This window comes from Marmota monax, unplaced genomic scaffold, assembly GCF_021218885.2.
Source record: "Marmota monax isolate L192 unplaced genomic scaffold, Marmota_monax_Labrador192_F-V1.1 WCK01_AAM20220418_F8-fsc00091, whole genome shotgun sequence".
NCBI lineage: Eukaryota > Metazoa > Chordata > Mammalia > Rodentia > Sciuridae > Marmota > Marmota monax.
In genome coordinates this window covers 2,371,102-2,392,342 of record NW_026692434.1, presented here as the reverse complement: position 1 = coordinate 2,392,342, position 21,241 = coordinate 2,371,102, and the positions used below count along the sequence as shown (strand labels likewise).

The 21,241-nt window shown below is 33.6% G+C and overlaps 1 protein-coding gene across 3 annotated transcripts in view; it reads right to left on the bottom strand.

Moving 5' to 3' along the window:
- The window catches only part of Adgrb3 (adhesion G protein-coupled receptor B3), a 695,051-nt gene that overhangs the window by 304,552 nt on the left and 369,258 nt on the right, over positions 1-21,241 (bottom strand). For all 3 annotated transcript variants that reach the window (XM_058578796.1, XM_058578794.1, XM_058578795.1), the window contains 2 exons: positions 5,925-6,074; positions 5,126-5,201 (listed from right to left, as the gene is read on the bottom strand). In XM_058578796.1, the coding sequence (XP_058434779.1) occupies positions 5,126-5,201; positions 5,925-6,074 (226 nt within the window). The remainder of the gene's footprint in view (positions 1-5,125; positions 5,202-5,924; positions 6,075-21,241) is intronic.

Here is a 21,241-nt window from a genome sequence, read left to right as displayed (position 1 = left end):
ACACATTCCACTCATGGCCACTTCCTTCTGGGCCTTACATGATGCTTTGCAGACTCATGTATATTCACACACTATAAAATAAATGCATGGATTTTATTGCTTAAAGCAATCAATATTAGCAGCACAGAGGCAGAGAGATACAGTGAAAGTCCTGGTTTCCAAACAAAGACTTAAGTTGGATTAGAACTCATTTACCTGCTAAACATAAAATCTTAGGCAGGTCACTCAAGCAATAAGGATCATAGATACCTCATCTTTGAAACGAAATTCCAGGTGACATTAAATTCTAAAGGATGTTGCACATCACTATCATATAGCTCTATAATTTTTAAGTTTAAAAAATTATTCTGAAGAAGGAAAATATAAGAGGCTGAGAATGGCACCTATTTAGTTTAGACTTGAGTAGAACACATTTCCTTCAAGGAACAATTTGAATTCATCTCATTTCAAACAGTAAAATAAAAATTGCAGCTTGAATAATAGTTGAATGAATATTAGGCTAATAGGAGAAAAGAAGTACCTAAATAAAAAGAGTCAACATGCAAGATTATTTATGCTTTTGTATGAAGAAAAATATTTAAATTATATTTATTTGAAACATCATATTAAGTCCTCCCTCATAGTCCTCCCAAGGGAAATTATGCAAAGCATCATTTTTAAAATGATTATATAACATCATGTAAAAATCAGGGAACCTAACAGCAAATCTAATATTGTTTGACATATGGGGAAACATGCTTCCAAACATTTCAATAGATAATTAGTAAAATGATCACTGAAGAAAATATTTCATGAGAATTTATAAACAAAAACTAAACATATAGAAAAAATTGTACATTTTTTCATTAAGAAAGAAGATTACCCTTTCTCTTTGGGCTCAGTTCACACAGACTAACAGAATAAAACAAGAGGATATGTGTATTTTATTTCTTTGTTCCTAAGATATTTCCATAGTTTAAACACTAAGTGACTGTATGCCTTACTTTAAAAGACTGGCTTAGACATGACATTCTAGCACATAAGATAATTAATTATTCCAGAAAAAAACTCATTGACCCTTTATTATTTAGTAAGCACTGTTCTGGGAGTCTTAAGATTGGAGGAGACTCAAAAGAATTAATATTGTACTGTTAAATTCCACCAGTAAATTTGCTGAGTGACTCACAAAGATATCACACTTGTCTGTTAAAAGATGTATTCTTTACTTAGCAGATCTGTCATTGGGATACTCACTTTCTGGGAGACGTTTTTTGAAAATTAGAAAAACAATACTGGGAGTGCTTAGTGGTCATGATTTCTTGTATGAGTTAACAGAAAATAAGTAAACACCAGGTGTTTCACCTTTAAAGATTATTTAAACTAACATTTTTAAAATTTTTTTTAAAAAATTCTAATTTGTTATATATAATAGCAAGATGCATTATAATTCATATTACACATAAAGAGCACAATTTTTCATATCTCTGGTTGTACACAAAGTATGTTTACACCATTCATGTTTTCATACAGGTACTTAGGGTTAAACTAACATTTCATGCTTAGTCATCTTTTGTCATTATTTCTGGTGGAAGACCTAATATGAATATAGTTTTCTATGGTATCTATATTTACTGAATAACTTTGTAGATAAAAAGTATGTGTGGGTATACATATTTATGTTTATCTCTGAAAGTATTTTGTTTTTACTTGATACATAATAACTGCATTTATTTATGAGGAACAATGTGAAGTTTTGTAGTGGATATATTGTGTAATGTTCAAATCAGGGTTATTAGCATATTTATCATACCAAACTTCATTTTTTTGTGGTAAGAATATTCAAAATTCTTTTCTAGTGTTTATGAAATATATAATATTTTATTGTTACCTATAGTCATGCTACTATGCAATAGAGTACAAGACTTATTTTTCTTTCTAACTGTAAATTTATATTCACTAAATATTCCTAATTCTTATACAGAGGTTACAAAGGACTTCAACCTAAGAACATGTAGAAAAAGACACACTCATACATTGCTGGTGGGACTGCAAATTGGTGCAGCCAATATGGAAAGCAGTATGGAGATTCCTTGGAAAACTGGGAATGGAACCACCATTTGATCTAGCTATCTCTCTTCTCAGTCTATATCCAAAGGATTTAAAAACATCATACTGCAGGGACACAGCCACATCAATGTTTATAGCAGCACAATTTACAATAGCTAAACTCTGGAACCAACCTAGATGCCCTCCAGTAGATGAATGGATAAACAAAATGTGGCATATATACACAATGGAATATTATTCAGCAATAAAAGAGAATAAAATCATGGCATTTGCAAGTAAATGGAGAGAGTTGGAGAAGATAATGCTAAGTGAAGTTAGCCAATCCCCCCCACAAAAAATGCGGAATGTTTTCTCTGATATAAGGTGACTGACTCATAGTGGGTAGGGAGGGGAAGCATGGGAGAATAGATGATCTCTAGATAGGGCAGAGGGGTGGGAGGCAAAGGGAGAGGACAGGGGCTTAGAAATGATGGTGGAATGTGATGGACATAATTATCCAAAGTACATGTATGAAGACAAGAATTGGTGTGAAAATACTTTATATACAAACAGAGATATGAAAAATTGTGCTCTATATGTGTAATGAGATTTGTAATGCATTCTGCTGTCATGTATTTAAAAAATAAAATCAATTAAAAAAAGGAAATATGAAAAAAGAAATCTCTGATTATATATAGTATATATTTTTATACTATGTAATATAGAATATATACTAATATATAATATATAAAATATATAATATATATGCTAATATATAAATATGCACTACATACATTAGTATATAAATATATTAATATTTACTATATATTTATATATTCCATAAATAATATATACTATATATACTATATAGTATATATAATATACATTATATCATATGATATATATACTATATATTTATATGTTGGATAAACATACATATATATTAATTTATATAGTTATACAAATATATAATTATAATAAATAAATGAATATTTTTATATATTTATATATTGGTATAAATATATATACTAATTTATATATTTATATAAATACATAGTATGTGTATATATATGTGTATATACATATATACATATATATACATGTATATATATGTAGTTTGTTTTGATCTAAGGGCTGGAGACCAATCCTAAAACTTTTTGAAGTTGGGAAGAACATTTAAGTTCAATTTTCACATGAAAAAATTTCAGTGACTTGCCCAAGAGTCTGTTGGAATCCCTGTGTGTCTCAGGTGGTATTTGGATAGTTCTTCTAGACTATTCTGCTCTATTCATTAAATTATACACAATGGATCCATTAGCATATTCATACACTGTGACACCTGTTCCTCCCATGATTTAAAAAAAAATGCAACCAATAATTGAATGTTTCTTTTTTCTTTTTACAGAAAAGACTGATGTCCCTAGATAAATTTCCAATTTCCTTGACTTCATGGATTCATAAAATGTGGGATAATTTGACTTCATTTGTGTAGGTGAATGAGTTCTATGATAAACAGAACAAAGTTAATTATGCAACTTTGTTGGATATCTAGAGGGAAACTCGTAATCAAAAACATTTCATGTTGAATAATTATTTTGCATTTACTCTTGCCCTCAGGAACAAAGAGTTTATTAGTTTTGTTACACATAAATGTGCTTTTATTTTAAGTTGAAATGAAGGCCATTGAATCGAATTGTGTGGTGACTGGACAAGTTTATAAAACTCTTGTCATGATACATTGAAATCTTTTAATCAGTCCTGATTTTTAAGACTATGTCTAGTCTAGAACTCTTAAAAATTAAACCTTACATAAATTAATTCCCTATGGAAATAAGGGTCTAGCTTTTTCTTTCCAACATATCTCCTCTTTTTCCTTTTAGAGGGAAGGTAGCATTATAACTATGAAAGATTTTGATCTGTGACTATATATAACAATGTATTTTAATAAAACCAGTAGCAAAGTTGAGAGTAAACTTATTAATTTTGAAAATATTGTATTAACAAAATGCAACCAAATTCAAATATATCCAAGTTCACAAAGTCCAGTTCCAGCCAGAGGACACTATAGAAAATATAACTTCCCATGATTGTCTCTATGGCTGAAGGAGGAAAAGGTTTGCATCAGTAAGGACTTGGGATAATTCACCTCTTGCATTAATCATGTGCTTCATGCAGAGATTTTTTCCAAAAGTCATGCCTAGTCATTGTCACTTCCTTGGGTGGCCTTTTGCTGCTGGATGGAACTGTAATTGTTTTTATTTATTAGAGTATACATTGTAGCACTGGCATAACTGTACATATCATTCATATGCTGTCCTCCCTAAAATCTTTGCTTTATTTATGAAAGTGTGGGGAGATATCTCAACACAACTATGGCTGTGTTTAACCAAAATACAACTTTGTATCAATCCTCCAAAATGAGGTGGTGTGGAGGAAACAGATCATCGTCAGTAATAGGATCACTGTCCAAGGAGATGTGAATTTTGTTTTCTGTGAGATTTGGCAAAGTAGACAGACAACAGAACACATAAATGTTAGTTGAATTACTACTTGCTTTTTTAAAAGTCTGACAGAAAAGAAATCAATGGATTTCTTCCAAAACTGTTATCTAATTGAACAATAGCATTTTCTCTTAATGTCCCTGTAATTGAAAATATATTTTGAAGCTAATTGAGATCTTGTGCAAATGAAGAATAAAAGCATGTTTCCCCAGTCATCCCAGTACTCCTTTAATTTCATGTAAAGTTGATGAACAGTATCATTAAGTACAAATAAAGCAAGAAGACAGATTAATTTTACAATGACCCATTCTATTATAGAGACTTGAGTTCTTTCTTTTCACTCTTTAGTCTTTAGGCAAGTCATGATTAGGTACAAAAAATTGCAGGGCTACAATAAGACACCAAAATTATCTTCCCTAGTTGTTTTGAAATGCATAATATGTTAATAACCTGTTCGATAAGCTGATATTTTCTATTTCATTTACAAAAAAAGCCCTTTGTGTTACCAAGGCTTGTTTGACTATTTTCATAGAATGAACTATAATCACATTTTAGAATAATTTATAAGGTTTGCAACAGTGTGTTAATTTGTAGCTTACCTCAAAGTGGGCAAAATGAGATCTAAATTTTTGTAGAGGACTGCTCCAAGAACAAATACGGATGATTCATCTAATTCTAGAAAGAATAAAATTAAAAATATTAGGAAAACAGCAAGAAAAATACTGTTTTATAAAACTTTAATCTGTTAATCCCAAGGGGATTCCAGTACAGCTGTTAAAAAGATGCTGCTAGGTACTGAGAAGTGTTCTAACTCTGCATGGGGCAGTTTGAGTACACACTCTGCATATTAATTACACTACTATAAGACATGTTTTTGGTAGAGGCTGAGACAAGAATCTGCTATAGTTGCATTTAACAGTTTAAATACCCAATGACTTGAAGAAAAAGAGCTGATTTTTCTTTTGTAGCCTTCAGTTTTAAGATCAAATTCTCCAAAGCAACAATTAAGACTACAATGTCACTTTTGATGATAGCCATTAATTTTAAAGGCTACTTAAAATGGTCTTAAATCTTAATTTTTCCCCCTAAATTTGTTTCTATGTGCCAAAATAATATCTTCTAACCAAAGCAAATTTTAACATGAGGCGGAAGTAGAAATGAGTTTGTATGCATAATGCAATAATTTGTACTTGTATGTTTTCCTCTCACTTTAATGGATCCTTTCCTTCAGTAAATTCAGAGATTTGTAAGCCAAGTGTAAGTTGTCTATATTTACAAAATTAGTTTGGAATCATGACTGTAAATTGTGTCAAAATTGTTTAATGTTTACACCTAGGGTTTCATTAAATGACTTCATCAGAAATGTTTTGTTCAAAACTCAGATTATGTAGTAATTACCTTTTGAAGACACAGGAGTGAAAATACTTTTTGGAATAACTACCCTATCTTCTGAATTTCTTGCCCAGTCAACCATTCCTTTCCGTCCTTTCATTGGGAAGTTGATGTCTGTTAGAACAGAAGCTGCCGGAAGTTTCTGAATGCTAGCCACTATTAAAAAAAGAAAGAACAGTGTCAAACAGTCTTGCTTTATTTTTTAGTGTAATTAAAATTGATCAAATTAAACCTTGTAGCATATTCAAAATAAAGTTCAAGTCCAAATAATATATACTGGAGCAGCAAAATAGACACTTATTATTATCAGACAGTACTTTTTTTGTTAAGGGTGCTGAATCCTTCTTTTATCAATATAAGATTTGTGTTATTTTCAGCAGAGATTATACCATAATGGTCAATAATGGAATGAATATTCTGAAAGTACCAACAAATGCTGTCATACTGATGGTTCATAGTTAGTCTCTATTCCAACTGTTAGACACTCATACTGTAGTCTCTATTTTTGTTAACAGACTGAAATTTGTACTTAAATCTTTACTTTGTTTTCAAAATGATAATTTTTTTATCTGAACATTATCATCAGAACAAGTTTATTTTGGATTAAATAGGGTACCATAAAGACATGGATAACAAAGCCACATTGTTCTGGGAGACAGAACTGTCAGCCAAATGATTATAGCCCCAATATTGACATAACTACTGAGCTGTAAGAATGTGCAAGAACATTCATCAAATAGATTAATAATAACATAATCTTAAGACTTCTTCCTAAAATTGAAAGATAAATATATGTTAATGGAGGATTGTGTCTTTACTAGCAATGAACATTTTAATAGATATTGAAAAAAATCATAAATGATATGTTTGGTAATGTCTGAGTATTTTTATTATATGTAATATGTATAATACAAGTTCTTATGTTTTAAGATGATTTATAAAAATCATCAATTAAGAAGTTTAATTTGTAAAATTTTACATGGGTTCCTGCTGTTTCTACATGAATTTTTCAAGTGTCCCATGGAGGATTTAAGTGGAAAGATGATGGGAAAAACTGTAAAAGCTGTCACAATAGGAAAGCTAAAGTAAAATATCATTAGGGTATTCCTAAGTGGATTTCATTTTAAGGGAACTTGTAATTTAAATCAAGAGAGGATGAAAATTAAGAATTTAACAATATTAGTTGTATAAATATATTACTGCACCACTGGCTTAGTTTCAAATTAAATTGGTTATGTATTATTGCATCACACTAGTGAAATTATACTTCATTAAAGCTCTTTCAGGCTATTATACACATCCATTATCAGCACAGGATGGGATTTCATTTTGAGTGTAATTTGACATATTAAGCTTAAAAAAGGATTTTCTAATTAAATGTTGAAGGAAAGAAGGTACTGGGTAATGCATAAACTATGTAAGAATGTTTAATGCTATTTTTGAATAATAGTTATAATTGTTTAGTTTAATTTTTAACATAAAATACTTTTTATGTTCATAATTAATCCAGCTCTAATGTCCTAAAGAGTACAAACTCTCTTGTGCATGGGAAGATCAGCACATTCTTCATTGTGTCTCCTAAACTTTATTTTAAATATTATTATTATTATTATTATTAATTTTTTGGTACCAGGAATGGAACCCAGGGGCACTCTACCACTGAACTACATCCACTGTCCTTTCTAGTTTGAGACAAGGCCTTCTTGAGTTGCAGAAGCTGCCCTGGAACTTACAATCTTCCTCCCTTTGTCTCCTGAATCAATGGGAATATAGTTGTGTGTCACTGTGCCCAGTCTACACTTTATTTAATGTCTAAAACAAAGTACATCTACTTCTATTTCTTTGATTCTAACTTTGGTTGTCTTGAGGTTTAGACAAAATCATCTCTCTGACAAAAAGCTGATAAAAATAAATGAATGTTTTCTTATATAAAATAGTTTTTGCTCTAAAGGAAAATAAACCAGAGATAAGAGGTTGGGCTCTGAGTTCTGAGTTCTAATAATTTCTCTCTCTCTCTCTCTCTCTCTCTCTCTCTCTCTCTCTCTCTCTATATATATATATATATATATATATATATATATATATATATATAACTAAAATGAAATAATACAACAAACTTAAAATGGAGGATATCTGTATCAACTCTATGTCATTTTACCTTTGGTAAATTTTAGTTTAATACAATCTTTATAGATTTACAAAGTGCTTTAGTGGTATAAGGCATGTAATTCACTTCTTGAAACATTCATTGTTTAGAGGTACAGAAGCTGTCAAATTATAGTTATATGAATGGATTAAATTATACTTTTGAAAACAGTACAGTTTAAAGGAGTATAAAAATTGGTTAAGGTCACTAATTTGCACATCAAGTTCTTTAAATTGCATATTCATCAGTATAGGGAGTGCATAAAACTAAATCTATATTTCTTAATTATACTAAGAATGTAGTTTATACATGTATACGTGTGTGGATATTATAAACACAAATAGATATATAAACATGTAAATTCTAAGTGGTTTGAGAGTTTTTGGAAATACTGAATTATGTTTTGTTTCTTGAGTAATTTTTTAAATTTAGTTTTAATTGGAAAATCAAAGCTTATATTTATCACATACAACATGTTTTGAGATATGCATATATTGTGAATAGCTAAATTGAGCTAATTATCATATGCATTACTTCATATACTTTTTTTGGTGAAAACACTTGGAATCTACTCTCTTAGCAATGTTCTTCTTAAAATAAGATGATATTTTCAGTAAACCATTATAAAATGGAATATGAAGCTGGCCATTTTGGCACTTGCTTTATTTCCAGCAACTGGGGAGGCTAAAGGAGGAGAATCTACAGGAAGATTGCAAGTTCAAGGCCAGCCTCAGCAATTTAGATAGGCCCTATTTCAAAATTAAACAAAAGTGGGGAAGGGTATGTAGTTCAGCGATAGAGTGACTGTGTTCAATCACCAGTATCAAAAACAAAACAAAACAAAAACAGTAGAAAGAAAATGTGATTTAATGGACATATAGGATTCAAATGCTATCCTTCAAATTATCAGTAAACATTTTTTAAAATATGAAGTATTCAAAGTTATATGTGTGTGTGTGTGTGTGTGTGTGTGTATGTATTTTTTTGATATTGGGAATTGAATATAAGGTTATTCTACCACTGAGATATATACCCAGACGTTTTTAAATTTTCCTTATTTGAGACATGGTCTCACTAAATTGTGTTGTCTGGCCTTGAACTTGTGATCCTCAGTCATTAGCCTCTAATGTATCTTGGATTACAGGTTGCACCACCTTGCTTAGCATCAAAATTAAACCTCTTTAACTTCAATCAATTTTTCTTCAGCAAAAATTATTAAAAGATGACTTTTATTTCTTTCAGTCCCTTTAGGAAACACTTGGATTAATCCAGTCCCCAATCCCTTCCCTTCTTGGAGATTACCTGTTTCAAATCCTTAGGTAAATTTAGATAGAGTCATGGCCTTTAAGGAAATGGGAAGCTAAGGTGTTAAGTGAATAGTAAAGAAGGAAGATTAAAAAAGAAATGTCTTAAATGATATCTAGTGTAAATACATGCCTAATGCTGATAAAGGGACACAATGCAAAGCCCAAGTGCACAGTTACATTTGTGCTTCTGTAAAAATTGCTGAATAAAATCCAATCATTGTAGGTGTTCAATGACAGAGCAACTTGCTTCAAAAATCGAAAAATGCCTTTCTTACAGAAGATTATAGTACTTAGAAGAAACCTCAAGGGCACTGTGTCCCTGAACAAACAGGAACATTCTGAATGCACCAAGAATTATCTTAAATTCACTGTATAGTGTTTTCATTACAACACTAGATTTGATTTCTTATGTAATAAAAATAGGTGACACATAACTGATAAACATTGTAGCAAAACTAGCCACACTTCCATTTTTCAATTTTAATACTTTCATTTTGACTCTGTATATGCAGCATACAATACTTTGAAAGTAAAATGTCTTGTTGTTTTTTTTGTTTTTTTGTGTTTTAGATGGGGTCCCACTAAGTTCCTCAGACTAGCCTTGGGCTTATCGTGCCTTTTACTGGCCTCATTTTCAAAGAACCCAGGTTCAGTATAGATTTCTGTTCATCAGAAAGCACAAGGGAATTTTTGCAGACGGACCTCAAGGTACATAAGCTATTTCTTCATGGAAAATAAAGATCACTCCTTTGGTTCATCAGTGAGAGACAGTGCTTTGAAACCTATTCATTAGGGAAATCATGAAGTTTTAACTCTTTCCTTTATGGAGGTCCTAGAGGATGGGGAGTCTGTCCTCATTGTACTGTTCTCCATGTAAAAACTGGAGTTAATTAATTTGACACTTCACCTGAATTGTGGACAGAAATGGAGGGCATGTAGAAGGGAAACAAGAGAGAGCAAGAGAGTAAAAATGTATGGATGAAGGCTATAGAGATAAGCAAAACAGACAAAGGACAATACAAGAAAACAGCAGCCTTCTGGAGTGGTTTATGAGCCTACTCTGGATCTGGGCCATGGAATCAGCTCCTGAGTTTTTTCTAGTTTTACAAGCTAGTTCCAGCTTATACTTGCTATTTCATATGATTATTCACAGAATACCTTATCAGTCTCTCAAGTCAGTTTGAAAGATAAATTCCACATTCATCTTACCAGTATACAATTGCCTAACCTCTCTGTGCCTCAATGTTTCTGTAATGTGGGAATAATACCAACAACTACCTCATTGGGCTAGCAGAGGAATAAAGAAGTGAGTATCCGTCAGGAGCTTACAGCAGTATACCCAGGGCAGTGTCTGGAGCTGGGGGTTCTAGGTAACATCACGATGGCTAACATCACTGGAACAGATTTTATCATAATGAAGTTCAAGGAAACTATGCCACGATGTGTTCCATATTATGATGAAGTATTTGACTTTTGCAATAAACATTATTTTTTTTGGTTGTCCTTCAGAGACCTTACTCAAGAGATTAAATATTCAAAACTTTCTGTTGAATATATTCATATAACCAAAGGCAGGAACTGCATTTAGAATAAATAGAGCTCATCCTGTAGTACTTAAATGTACCACCTAAGGAGTTGAATAAGGTTTCCTTTTTACTCAGTTTTATTCCTTTTCCTTCCTTCCTTCCTTCCTTTCTTCCTTCTTCTTTTTATCCTTCTCTTCTTCTTTTCTTCCCTCCTTCTCCTTCTTTATTCTGATAGATGCCTTCTTGGTTTACTTAGATATACAATGTTAAAAATATATTGCTTCATAGAATAAGAGAATTGCTCATCATTAATGACAAACTCAGAATTTCCATTGCACCTGAGACCACGAACTGCAAAGAGCACTTCAAAAACCCGACCTTTAAGCATCCACCTAACTCTTTAATACAATGAGATAAATTCTGTAGCACTCAATGTAAATGATCAGAGGAAATACCCAGGCGAGGGCCCCTCATAACCATAAACAAATGTGTAAGAGAATATCAAAGTTGCTTAAAGTCTTCCTGAAAGACTATTCTTCCCCCTCCTTTTTTTTTGGGGGGGGGTGGTTATACCTATTTTCCTAAAATATATATGAAGGTTGCATCATTTTTCATGTTAATTTCATAATTTTCATATTTACAAACTGGATCTTGACTCATCATTATTAGAAAATTGCCCAGTTGCCAAAATGGAACTGCTTGTGGAAGACATCACTAAGATTACTAGTTGTTAACCTACAGTTTTGAAATCCTGTCCGAAAAGCAGGGGCAGCGGGGTGGGGATGGGGGTGGTGTGGGAAGATGATGTGTTGGCTCTGTGTTAGAAAGTACTTATAGGAAAAATAGAGTACTTAAAAGTTTTTTTTTTTTCATGTGTTCATATCAAACACAGAGGGACCGAGCCAAGCCTACATGTGGTGACCCCTTTGCCATTGAGCAGTTTAAAAAGCCATGCTTTTCGTATTTGTATAGCAATCCTTGATTCCAAGTAAAATAGGGCATTTGGGAAGGACAGCTGAGATTAATTGAACACAAGCAGGAGCTTGGCACTTTTCACTCATTCCTTGATTCATTCACCAAGTATTTACCAAATTCCTTCTATGACAACATTGCCTTATGTAAATATTTTTCATTGAGTATGATGCAATAATTCCATTTGAGGCAATAAAACAATTACATGTCCATCAGGAGTTCAAATCTAGATACCACTGAAGAATGGTGATTATCAAATCACTGGTTATAGATATACATGCACATTAATTTGTCTACTATAGTCTTTGTGTTGTAACCAGTTTTACTATTTGGTGAAGTGGTCTAAATAGGAATATTCAGACATTTCTAAAGATAGTTTTTTAGTTGTTCTCTCCACTCTACTTCCCTCATACACTCCATATCTTCTTTCTTAAAAGGCCAGGATTGGAATGTCAGGGCCACAGAGAAAGAACAGGACTGATGGATTGTGACACACAGCCTTCATTTCTCTGGAAACAGCAGCTGGCAGGAGCTTGGCCAAGACAACCATGCCCTGAGAACTCTGCCAGATCCCCTCCATCACCACCAGTATGTAGTTTGGATCCCAAAACCCCAGAGGCTTTGAACTTAGATGTGAATGAGAAATGTCCTTCCATGACAAGGCAGCGATTTTTATTTTTTGAGAGAAAGCAGGATTACCTGATACTCAGAAGTAGGCACACTATATGGGCAGTTAAAAAGTAACCTTCTGGTAATTTAAAGTTACATTTTTTACTTGCTAATGTCATATCATATCTTAAAACTTAAATAATTAATTATTTTACATATTATTTTCTAGAATAAAGATAGAAAAACTTGTAAATTAATTGGTGAGTGAGCTTTACATTCTTTTTCTTTTTTCTTTTCTTTTCTTTTCTTTCTTTCTTTCTTTTTTTTTTTTTTTTTTTTTTGATTCATTACTAGTTTCAAAGCCTGGGCAGAATTATGCATTTCCACATTCTGCTTGAGGTCTCTCTGCCAGGCTTTGGTGCTCTGGTGGAAGACCCCTTGAAAAAGCTTTCTTTCAGATCACTCTCACTTTGTGGCATTTAATAATGCTGACACACAGGGTATATCCAAAGCCACACACGTGGCTCCTGTTCAAACTGACCTGTCTTGAGCAGGGATTTGCAAACTACCAACCAAGGGTCAAATGTGTCCCATTGGCTATTTTTCTATGGCTTACAAACTAAAAAGGCTTTTCTCATTTTTAAACAGTTGGAGAATTTTTTAAAAAAAGACTACTATTTCTTAACATGTGAAAATTATATCAAACTGAATTTCAGTGTCCACAAATAAAATTTTATTGGGACACAGCCACATCCATTAATTCACATATGGTCCATGGCTGCTTTCGTGTGGCAGAGTTGAGTAGTTGCAGGGGAAACCATGTGGTTATATTTTGGAAAAGCTATTCTTAATGTGGCCATTAAAAAATAAAAAGAAAAGAAAAAGAAAGAAAAACCTAAAAGCAACTACTGTCTTCATTTCTTTTGTTATCTATTATGTATTTATACCAATCATCTTTTAGTTTTCAAAAAGCATATTTTTTGTGGTCTTTTAGAAATAGACACTTATTAATATTCATCTTTGGTACTAAAGTAGTTCATAATTTTAATCCTAACCATGAACAAAACGTGAGATACAAAGTCATTTTTGCATATAAATCTGAAGTTCCCATTCTTTCTGTAGCTAGTGAAATTAAGAATAGAAGTCCTGTATAGGAAAGAGCATTACATAATAATTATCCAAGTGTAAAACACTAAGAGCTTTGGTATATACAGCATTAATATTCCCTCTCTGTCTCTCTCTCAGAGTGTGTTATTGTTTTGATATTAAGATCATTTAAATTTTATTAGAGAAATCAGTCAGGAACCTATTAGACATTAGGCACCAAAATGGACAAGAAACAACAAGTGAAGGAAACAATAAAGGGCCTTCCCAGGATAGCAAATCCTCAATTTCCCAAAGAGCAGTAGCCATGGGAAGTGCTATATTTTGACAAAAGAAAAAAATGCCATTGGAGACTTAAGAGTTTATTTGTAAATGCATTCATCCGACAACCTCTATGGAGCCCCAGGGTGTCCTAAGAACTGTCCTACCACTGAGAATTTTGCCAGTGAACAAGAGACAAAAAGTTTTTGCCCTTAAAGAGTTCATGTCTAGAGAGGAATACACATGTTTGGTAAGGGAAAAACAATTCAGAGAATTCCAGATTGTAATAGGTGCCATTCTGAAGGAAATAACTGATGAGATGTGTTAGGGTTTAGATATGAAGTGTCAACTTGAAGCTCATGTGTAAGACAGTGCAAGAAGGTTCAGAGGTGAAATGATCAGATGATGGCAGTTACAACCCAATCAGTAGATTAATCCACCTATAAGGTTAACTAGGCTGTAACTGTAGCCAGCTAGGGTACGGCTGGAGGAGAGAGGTTACTGTGTGTGCCTTTGGGGTTCATATTCCCCCCTCCCCCAAGTGAGTGGAACTGTCTCTCTGCTTTCTTGTGACAGTTCTGAGCTGCTTTCCTCTGTCATGCCCTTCTGCCATGATGGTCTCCCTCACCCAGACTAATGGACTAGGACATCTGTGGGCTGAGACCTCTGAAATCATAAATGCCAAATAAACTTTTTCTCCTCTAAAATTTTTGTCAGACCTTTTCATCACAGTGACAAAAAAGCTGATTAAAACAAGATGGAACACAGATATCTGGGCCAAGGAAGGCCTCTGCAGTAACACTGTTGTAGCTGTGGTATAACAAATGGGTCAAGGGAACTGCCTGTGTCGACCAAGAGCCTGGTAAAAGCTAGTAATGTTCCAGAAGTATCAGAATAGTGAAGGGCAAAGGAAGGGCATTCTGAATAAGAGGAATAACATTACACGAGAAAGCTTAGAAAAATAGTAATTCATATTAATAGGCAGGGAGTTCAGGTAGGGTAATAGGCTAAAACTGATATTGTCTAGGCCGAGAAATCTGGATCTGGAGAATAATCAAATTTAGAACATGAACATATAAACTGGATGTCTTCTTAGCAGAAGTAATAGTAGATAATGTAGACATGGATAAATTTTCCCAAAGAGAGAATACAATGTACTAATTCATCATTTAACAAATGTTAATTGAATACTTCTTATGTTTGAGAAATGGTTCTGAGCACTGGAAATACACTTATGAATAAAATAATTGAAGTCGCTGGCATAGAATTTGGGGAGAGACAGACAGTAGTATGTAAACAAAACTAGAGAGGATGTTGGTAATAATAACTGTCATGAGATGGAATGCTGGGCTGGGCTGGGAAGCTATACTGAATGGAAAAAAGTTCCTTTGGCCAGCGGCTCAGGAGGCTGAGGCAGAAGGATAGGGAGTTCAAAGCCAGCCTCAGCAATGGCAAGGCACTAGGCAACTCAGTGGACCCTGTCTCTAAATACAGTACCAAATAGGGTCTGGGGATGTGGCCCAGTGGCTGAGTGCCCCTGGGTTAAATCCCTGATACCCCACCTACCCCCACAAAAAGAAAAAGCTCCTTTGGTCAGCTGGCAGTTAGGAGACACCTAAAATAAATGAGGTAGGAGTTATGAAGATAAAGAGGAGATGATAGAAAGGAGTCAAGAAATGAAACTTAGGAAAGACCCACTTTGTAATGTAATGATAAACAGGGAGAACTACCAAAAACAAACCATGTGAGAGAGAAAGAGTAGAGAAGAGGGACTCAGGAATAGGAAGACATCATGCATAGCTTAATATTGAGAGTGTGGCTTTATAAGGAGTAAAATCCTTTATAAAGATTATGTAAAGAACAACTATTATATTAAAAAAAAAGAAAATAATACTCTAAATTTAGATTTAGGGTGTTATAGTAAATATTTGAATTTTTTTTCCTATTAAAGTTAAAAATATTTTCAGCTTCATAGCCACCATTCCTCTGCAACAACCTAACTCTATTATTTTGATGTGAAAGCAGCCATACAAAATTCATAAATGAATGGTCCATTATTAAATATGGTATTTAATAATACAAAACACAAGAATTCTCTTATGTGATCAGCACTGTGGTTCTTTAATTCAATAATTGTTTATTGAGCAGAACCCTTGATTTTCCACCACCAAAGCTCTTTCTTCCCCATATTTCTAAAGGTGCTGCCATCTACTCAGACTTCAAAACAAAAACCTAAGGGCCACTCTTTACTTCTGCCTTTTCCTTGCCTCCTACAACCCAGCCATCAACAGATAGTTGGGTGTTATTTCTGCAACATGTCCTGAATCACTGCATTTCCTCTGTCTCCATTCCACAGCCCTCTAGAAGGCACCAGAATCTCTCTTCTGAACTCATTCAGGAGCTGTATGACTGGGATTCTTAACTTTTGTACCCAGAATTTCTCCTTCTCTCAAAAACCACAGTAATATTTTGTAATATATAAAGCAGGTCACATTTATCCCCTCATTGAAACAATTGAATGGTTTGACTGATGCTTATGGGGTACAAGTTGAATTCTCAGGCTCTGGTCTCTGAGGCTCTCCATGGCTGGGCTTCCATCTGTCTGCAGTCACATTTTACATGGCCATCAGTTTGCTCACCAGATCAAGCTGCACGGATAGGCCTTTTCCACCACAGGGCTTTTCCTATGTAACTAGAAAACATTACCTCATTCCTTTTCTCAGGTCTCTGCTAAATTATTTTTTTTTCTTTAGCATCTTTTGTCCCCATCTAAAGAGATCTAAGCCCCCACCTCTCTCTGTCATATACTCTCTTAATTTTTACATAGGCTGCCTCATTTTCTGCCTTCGCAGTAGATTATGAATTCCAATATCCATGTTCCCATGTTCCCTATTATTGCTGTACATAGGATCTTAGCATACAGTGGGTTTGATACAATAAACTGCCCATATTTTTTTTAATAAATGAGGTTTGCTCAGAGCTTAATGGGAGGCAGGGGGTTTAGTATGATCAATTTGGGTCCTGTAGTCAATCAGTCCTAGTTTTCCATTTATTCTGTGGACTTTGGCAGTCATTTAATTGCTCTTCCGTTTGACCATTTGTAAAAATCAATAGCCTTTCATGAGGACTAAGCCAAAGGCAATTAGCTCACTCCTTATACATAGTAAGATACAATACATGCCAATTCCCTTTTATTTTTTACCTTAACCATTCTCTCACTTGAACAAAATACTGTGGAGAATTCAAAATGTAAAAAGGAAAAGTCTTTACATATTGCAATCTAGTGAGAGATGTGTTTCACACAAATATCTTCAGTTATGTGCAATGTGTATAAGAAATTTTCTTCCAAACTCCAGTCCTAAAACTGAATTAATTATTTGGTCCTTTCTCTGATGTCTTTAGATATCTCAAAAGTAACATATCCAAAGCTTAAACCTTGATTTCCACTCACTCTATCAAAATATGGTTTCTCTATGCATTCTTCATCTCAAGAAAACCGAGTGAACCCTTTCCTCAAGTCAGAATCAATAAGTTATCTTTGACACATTCATATCTTTACCTTGTTAATCCAGTTCATCATTACCACTGCATCTCCTCCAAAACAGCCTAATGATGTTTCCTAATCCCCATTTAGACTGCTGCACATTTGTCCATTAAATATTAACCTAAGTTAAAACAACTCACTACACACACCACTTTCATATTGTACCCTTGCTACTCACCCCTCACATGGCAGTCAGAATAGGTTTTAAGCAAAAATTGAATCATGTCACTCCGGGCAGTTTCCTGTCATACTGTAGAAGATACAAAGTCTGTTCCAAGGTCTCCATGACTTGACCTTTAATTTCCTCTTCAGTGTTAGCTCAGGACCTTTCCACTAGCAACTAGACTGCAGTCACACTTGCAACTCTTCATTTCCTACCTGTTCCTCTCCTGACTAATTCAACCTTCAGGTTTTGGTTTGTTTGTAGAATTTTAACCACTTTGCCTTACTGAAAAGAAACCATGGATTTCATACCCCTTCAAAATAGGGAGTACTGAGGTTAGGCATGTGTGCCTCACTAAGTATAAGTCTTTGGAGAAAGAGAAGGAACAGATAGAAGAACAGAAGATACCATTTACTAAGCATTCTTGAGTTGGCACCAGTGCATGGTTGCACCTGGTTCCACAACATGCTTTAAACCACATACAATCAATCTCATCTTATTAGACTAGTTTTGGATAATTATAAAGCTAACATACACTTTAGAGCACAATGGTATTATTGTAGAGACTTATGATATTATAGTTACAATTATAAATAAAGTATGCTGAGCAAAATTAATGTTAACTCTATATTTGAAAACAACATTTCTGTTTCATTGCAGGAAATAAATTAAGTCAACTGAAACTCAGAAAATAATTTTTACCTTTAGATATTCAAACCAAAAGGAAAAAAAATCTCCCAACAAACAATGGTTTACTCCCCAACTTACATACAAACATACACTCAATGATCAAATTCAGCACTGTATTTCACTCTAGTGACATATGTATTTAAAAAAGAGCACGAGAAATGCAAATCAAAACCACCCTAAGATACCATCTCACTCCAGTAAGATTGGCAGCCATTAGGAAGTCAAACAACAACAAGTGCTGGCGAGGATGTGGGGAAAAGGGTACACTTGTACATTGCTGGTGGGACTGCAAATTGGTGCAGCCAATTTGGAAAGCAGTATGGAGATTTCTTGGAAAGCTGGGAATGGAACCACCATTTGACCCAGCTATTCCCCTTCTCGGTCTATTCCCTAAAGACCTAAAAAGAGCATGCTACAGGGACACTGCTACATCGATGTTCATAGCAGCACAATTCACAACAGCAAAACTGTGGAACCAACCTAGATGCCCTTCAATAGACAAATGGATTAAAAAAATGTGGCATTTATACACAATGGAGTATTACTCTGCATTAAAAAATGACAAAATCATAGAATTTGCAGAGAAATGGATGGCATTAGAGCAGATTATGCTAAGTGAAGCTAGCCAATCCCTAAAAAACAAATGCCAAATGTCTTCTTTGATATAAGGAGAGTAACTAAGAACAGAGTAGGGACGAAGAGCATGAGAAGAAGATTAACATTAAACAGGGATGAGAGGTGGGAGGGAAAGGGAGAGAAAGGGAAATTGCATGGAAATGGAAGGAGACCCTCAGGGTTATACAAAATTACATACAAGAGAAAGTGAGGGAAAAGGGGAAAATAATACAAGGGGGAGAAATGAATGACAGTAGAGGGGGTAGAGAAAGAAGAGGGGAGGGGAGGGGAGGGGAGGGGAGGGGAGGGGGGATAGTAGAGGATAGGAAAGGCAGCAGAATACAACAGACACTAGTATGGCAATATGTAAATCAATGGATGTGTAACTGATGTGATTCTGCAATCTGTATATGGGGTAAAAATGGGAGTTCATACCCACTTGAATCAAAGTGTGAAATATGATATATCAAGAACTATGTAATGTTTTGAACAACCAACAATAAAAAATTTAAAAAAAGAGCACACTAACCAATTATGATTATGTTTTACCAATGTAGTCTCAATTATGTTACAAAACAATATATTTAGTTTTTTGCTGAGAAATTGTTATTTAATTTAAAAATTTTATGATTTTTTGAAATACTCAAGATTTTCAGAATATATTATAAAGATAGCAGAGGTTAGCCTTATTATTAAGAATAAAATTTCATTTTAGGGACAACGAGACAAACTTGTTAAGGAATTAAGGAAAATTAAAAAAGAAATAATTGGGCAATGAGTTTGGGGAAAGCAAAAAGAGACTATATAGAAAAAAATGAAATTATTTAGATTATCACTCTAAATAATGGATGCAGATCCTTCAAAAGGAGAAGCTCTTCAAATGGAAATTTTAAATAGATATAAAAGCTCCAAAATATTTTTGATCATTTGAGAGACTTTAATTAAGGACTAAGCAAACTAATTTATTTCTAAATTTTAGAGAACATATAGTAATGTTACAGAATTCTTTGATGCATCTCTAAAGATGATTGATAAAATTCCACAGAACATAGTTGAGATATTATAAAGTTAAGTCAGAAAAGGTTTTTTTGGTCTGCATCATCCAAGGGAGCTGGAATTTGACTAATGACAAATGCATCCATGGAAGCAAAAAGTAGCTTCTTGTAGCAAAATGCCAAAAGCCCAGAATCTCTTGGTTCTTATTGTCATTATTCTACAGAAGGCAACTGAGTCACATAATACTTCTAAAACAGACAAACAACACAGGTGATTTTCTAGACTAGTCATATGCCTATATATATGGAATCTTGCTCTTCTTTTTGATGTACACAATATGCATAATATTCAGATTTTTTTTTAAAGTATGATACTGAAACTTGGTATGAACTTTAGAAGTTCCCTGGAGGAGCAGACCATGGCCAGGGGTCTGGGTGACCTCACTACAATCACACAATCAATAGCATAGCCCGTATTTGGCCTTGTGTTTGTCCATTACCAATCAGAGGGCCTATTGTATGTCAGGTGCTAAATGTATCTAATCTTATCATTGATATTATCTCTGTGAAGAAGACATTATTATCTTTAGAAAAGAATAAGAAGAAATTTAGAAATGAAATAACTTACAGAAGGATCAATTAGTCATGGTACAGCTATGGTTTTCAGCCCAATGCATCTATCTTCAAAACCAGCATATTTTAAAAGATGCAAAACAGTATCTCCTTCTTCCATGAACATAAAAGTACCAGTTTTTAATCTTAGTCAGATTTTTCAGTTTTCAAATTAAAAGCTTCCTTTTTTTTTTTTAATTCAGAGAAGGAAGCGGTGGGAGAAGAGGAAGGATTTAGTAAAGAATTCTTGGTGGAACCAAATAAATTAAGACTTTTGAAAACAAGAGAACATGAAAATAGAAAAAAGAAAAAGAAAAATTGTTAACAGAGAGTCAGTGCCTTTTTTCTCTCATTGCAGGTTATTGTTATAGAGGCAGACCACTATTACCATAGAGATAAGCAATTATTGCCATAGAAACAGTTGAAATGGGATTACATTTTGTGTTCACACAAGCTTGCAGTGACATCCTTCTAATTCAGTTGAACAGCAAAATCAGAAAGGAGGCACACAGTATGCCATTCTACTAATTCCAAATATTCATTGTATTACATCAACCAACAGAGATCAGAAGCAATGTCATAAAATTTAAATTTTGTTTTCTTTAGACCTTGGATTTTATCTTTCTATTTATTGTAGTGTAAATCTACTACATGCTGAAAGAATTTATCTCAAACAGAACAATGGAGTCAATCTGAGAAGAATTATAGCTCCAACCCCTTTTAGATACAAGAACTATAGGGAAATACAAAACCATTTAGTTTACCAGTCCTTTTTTTCC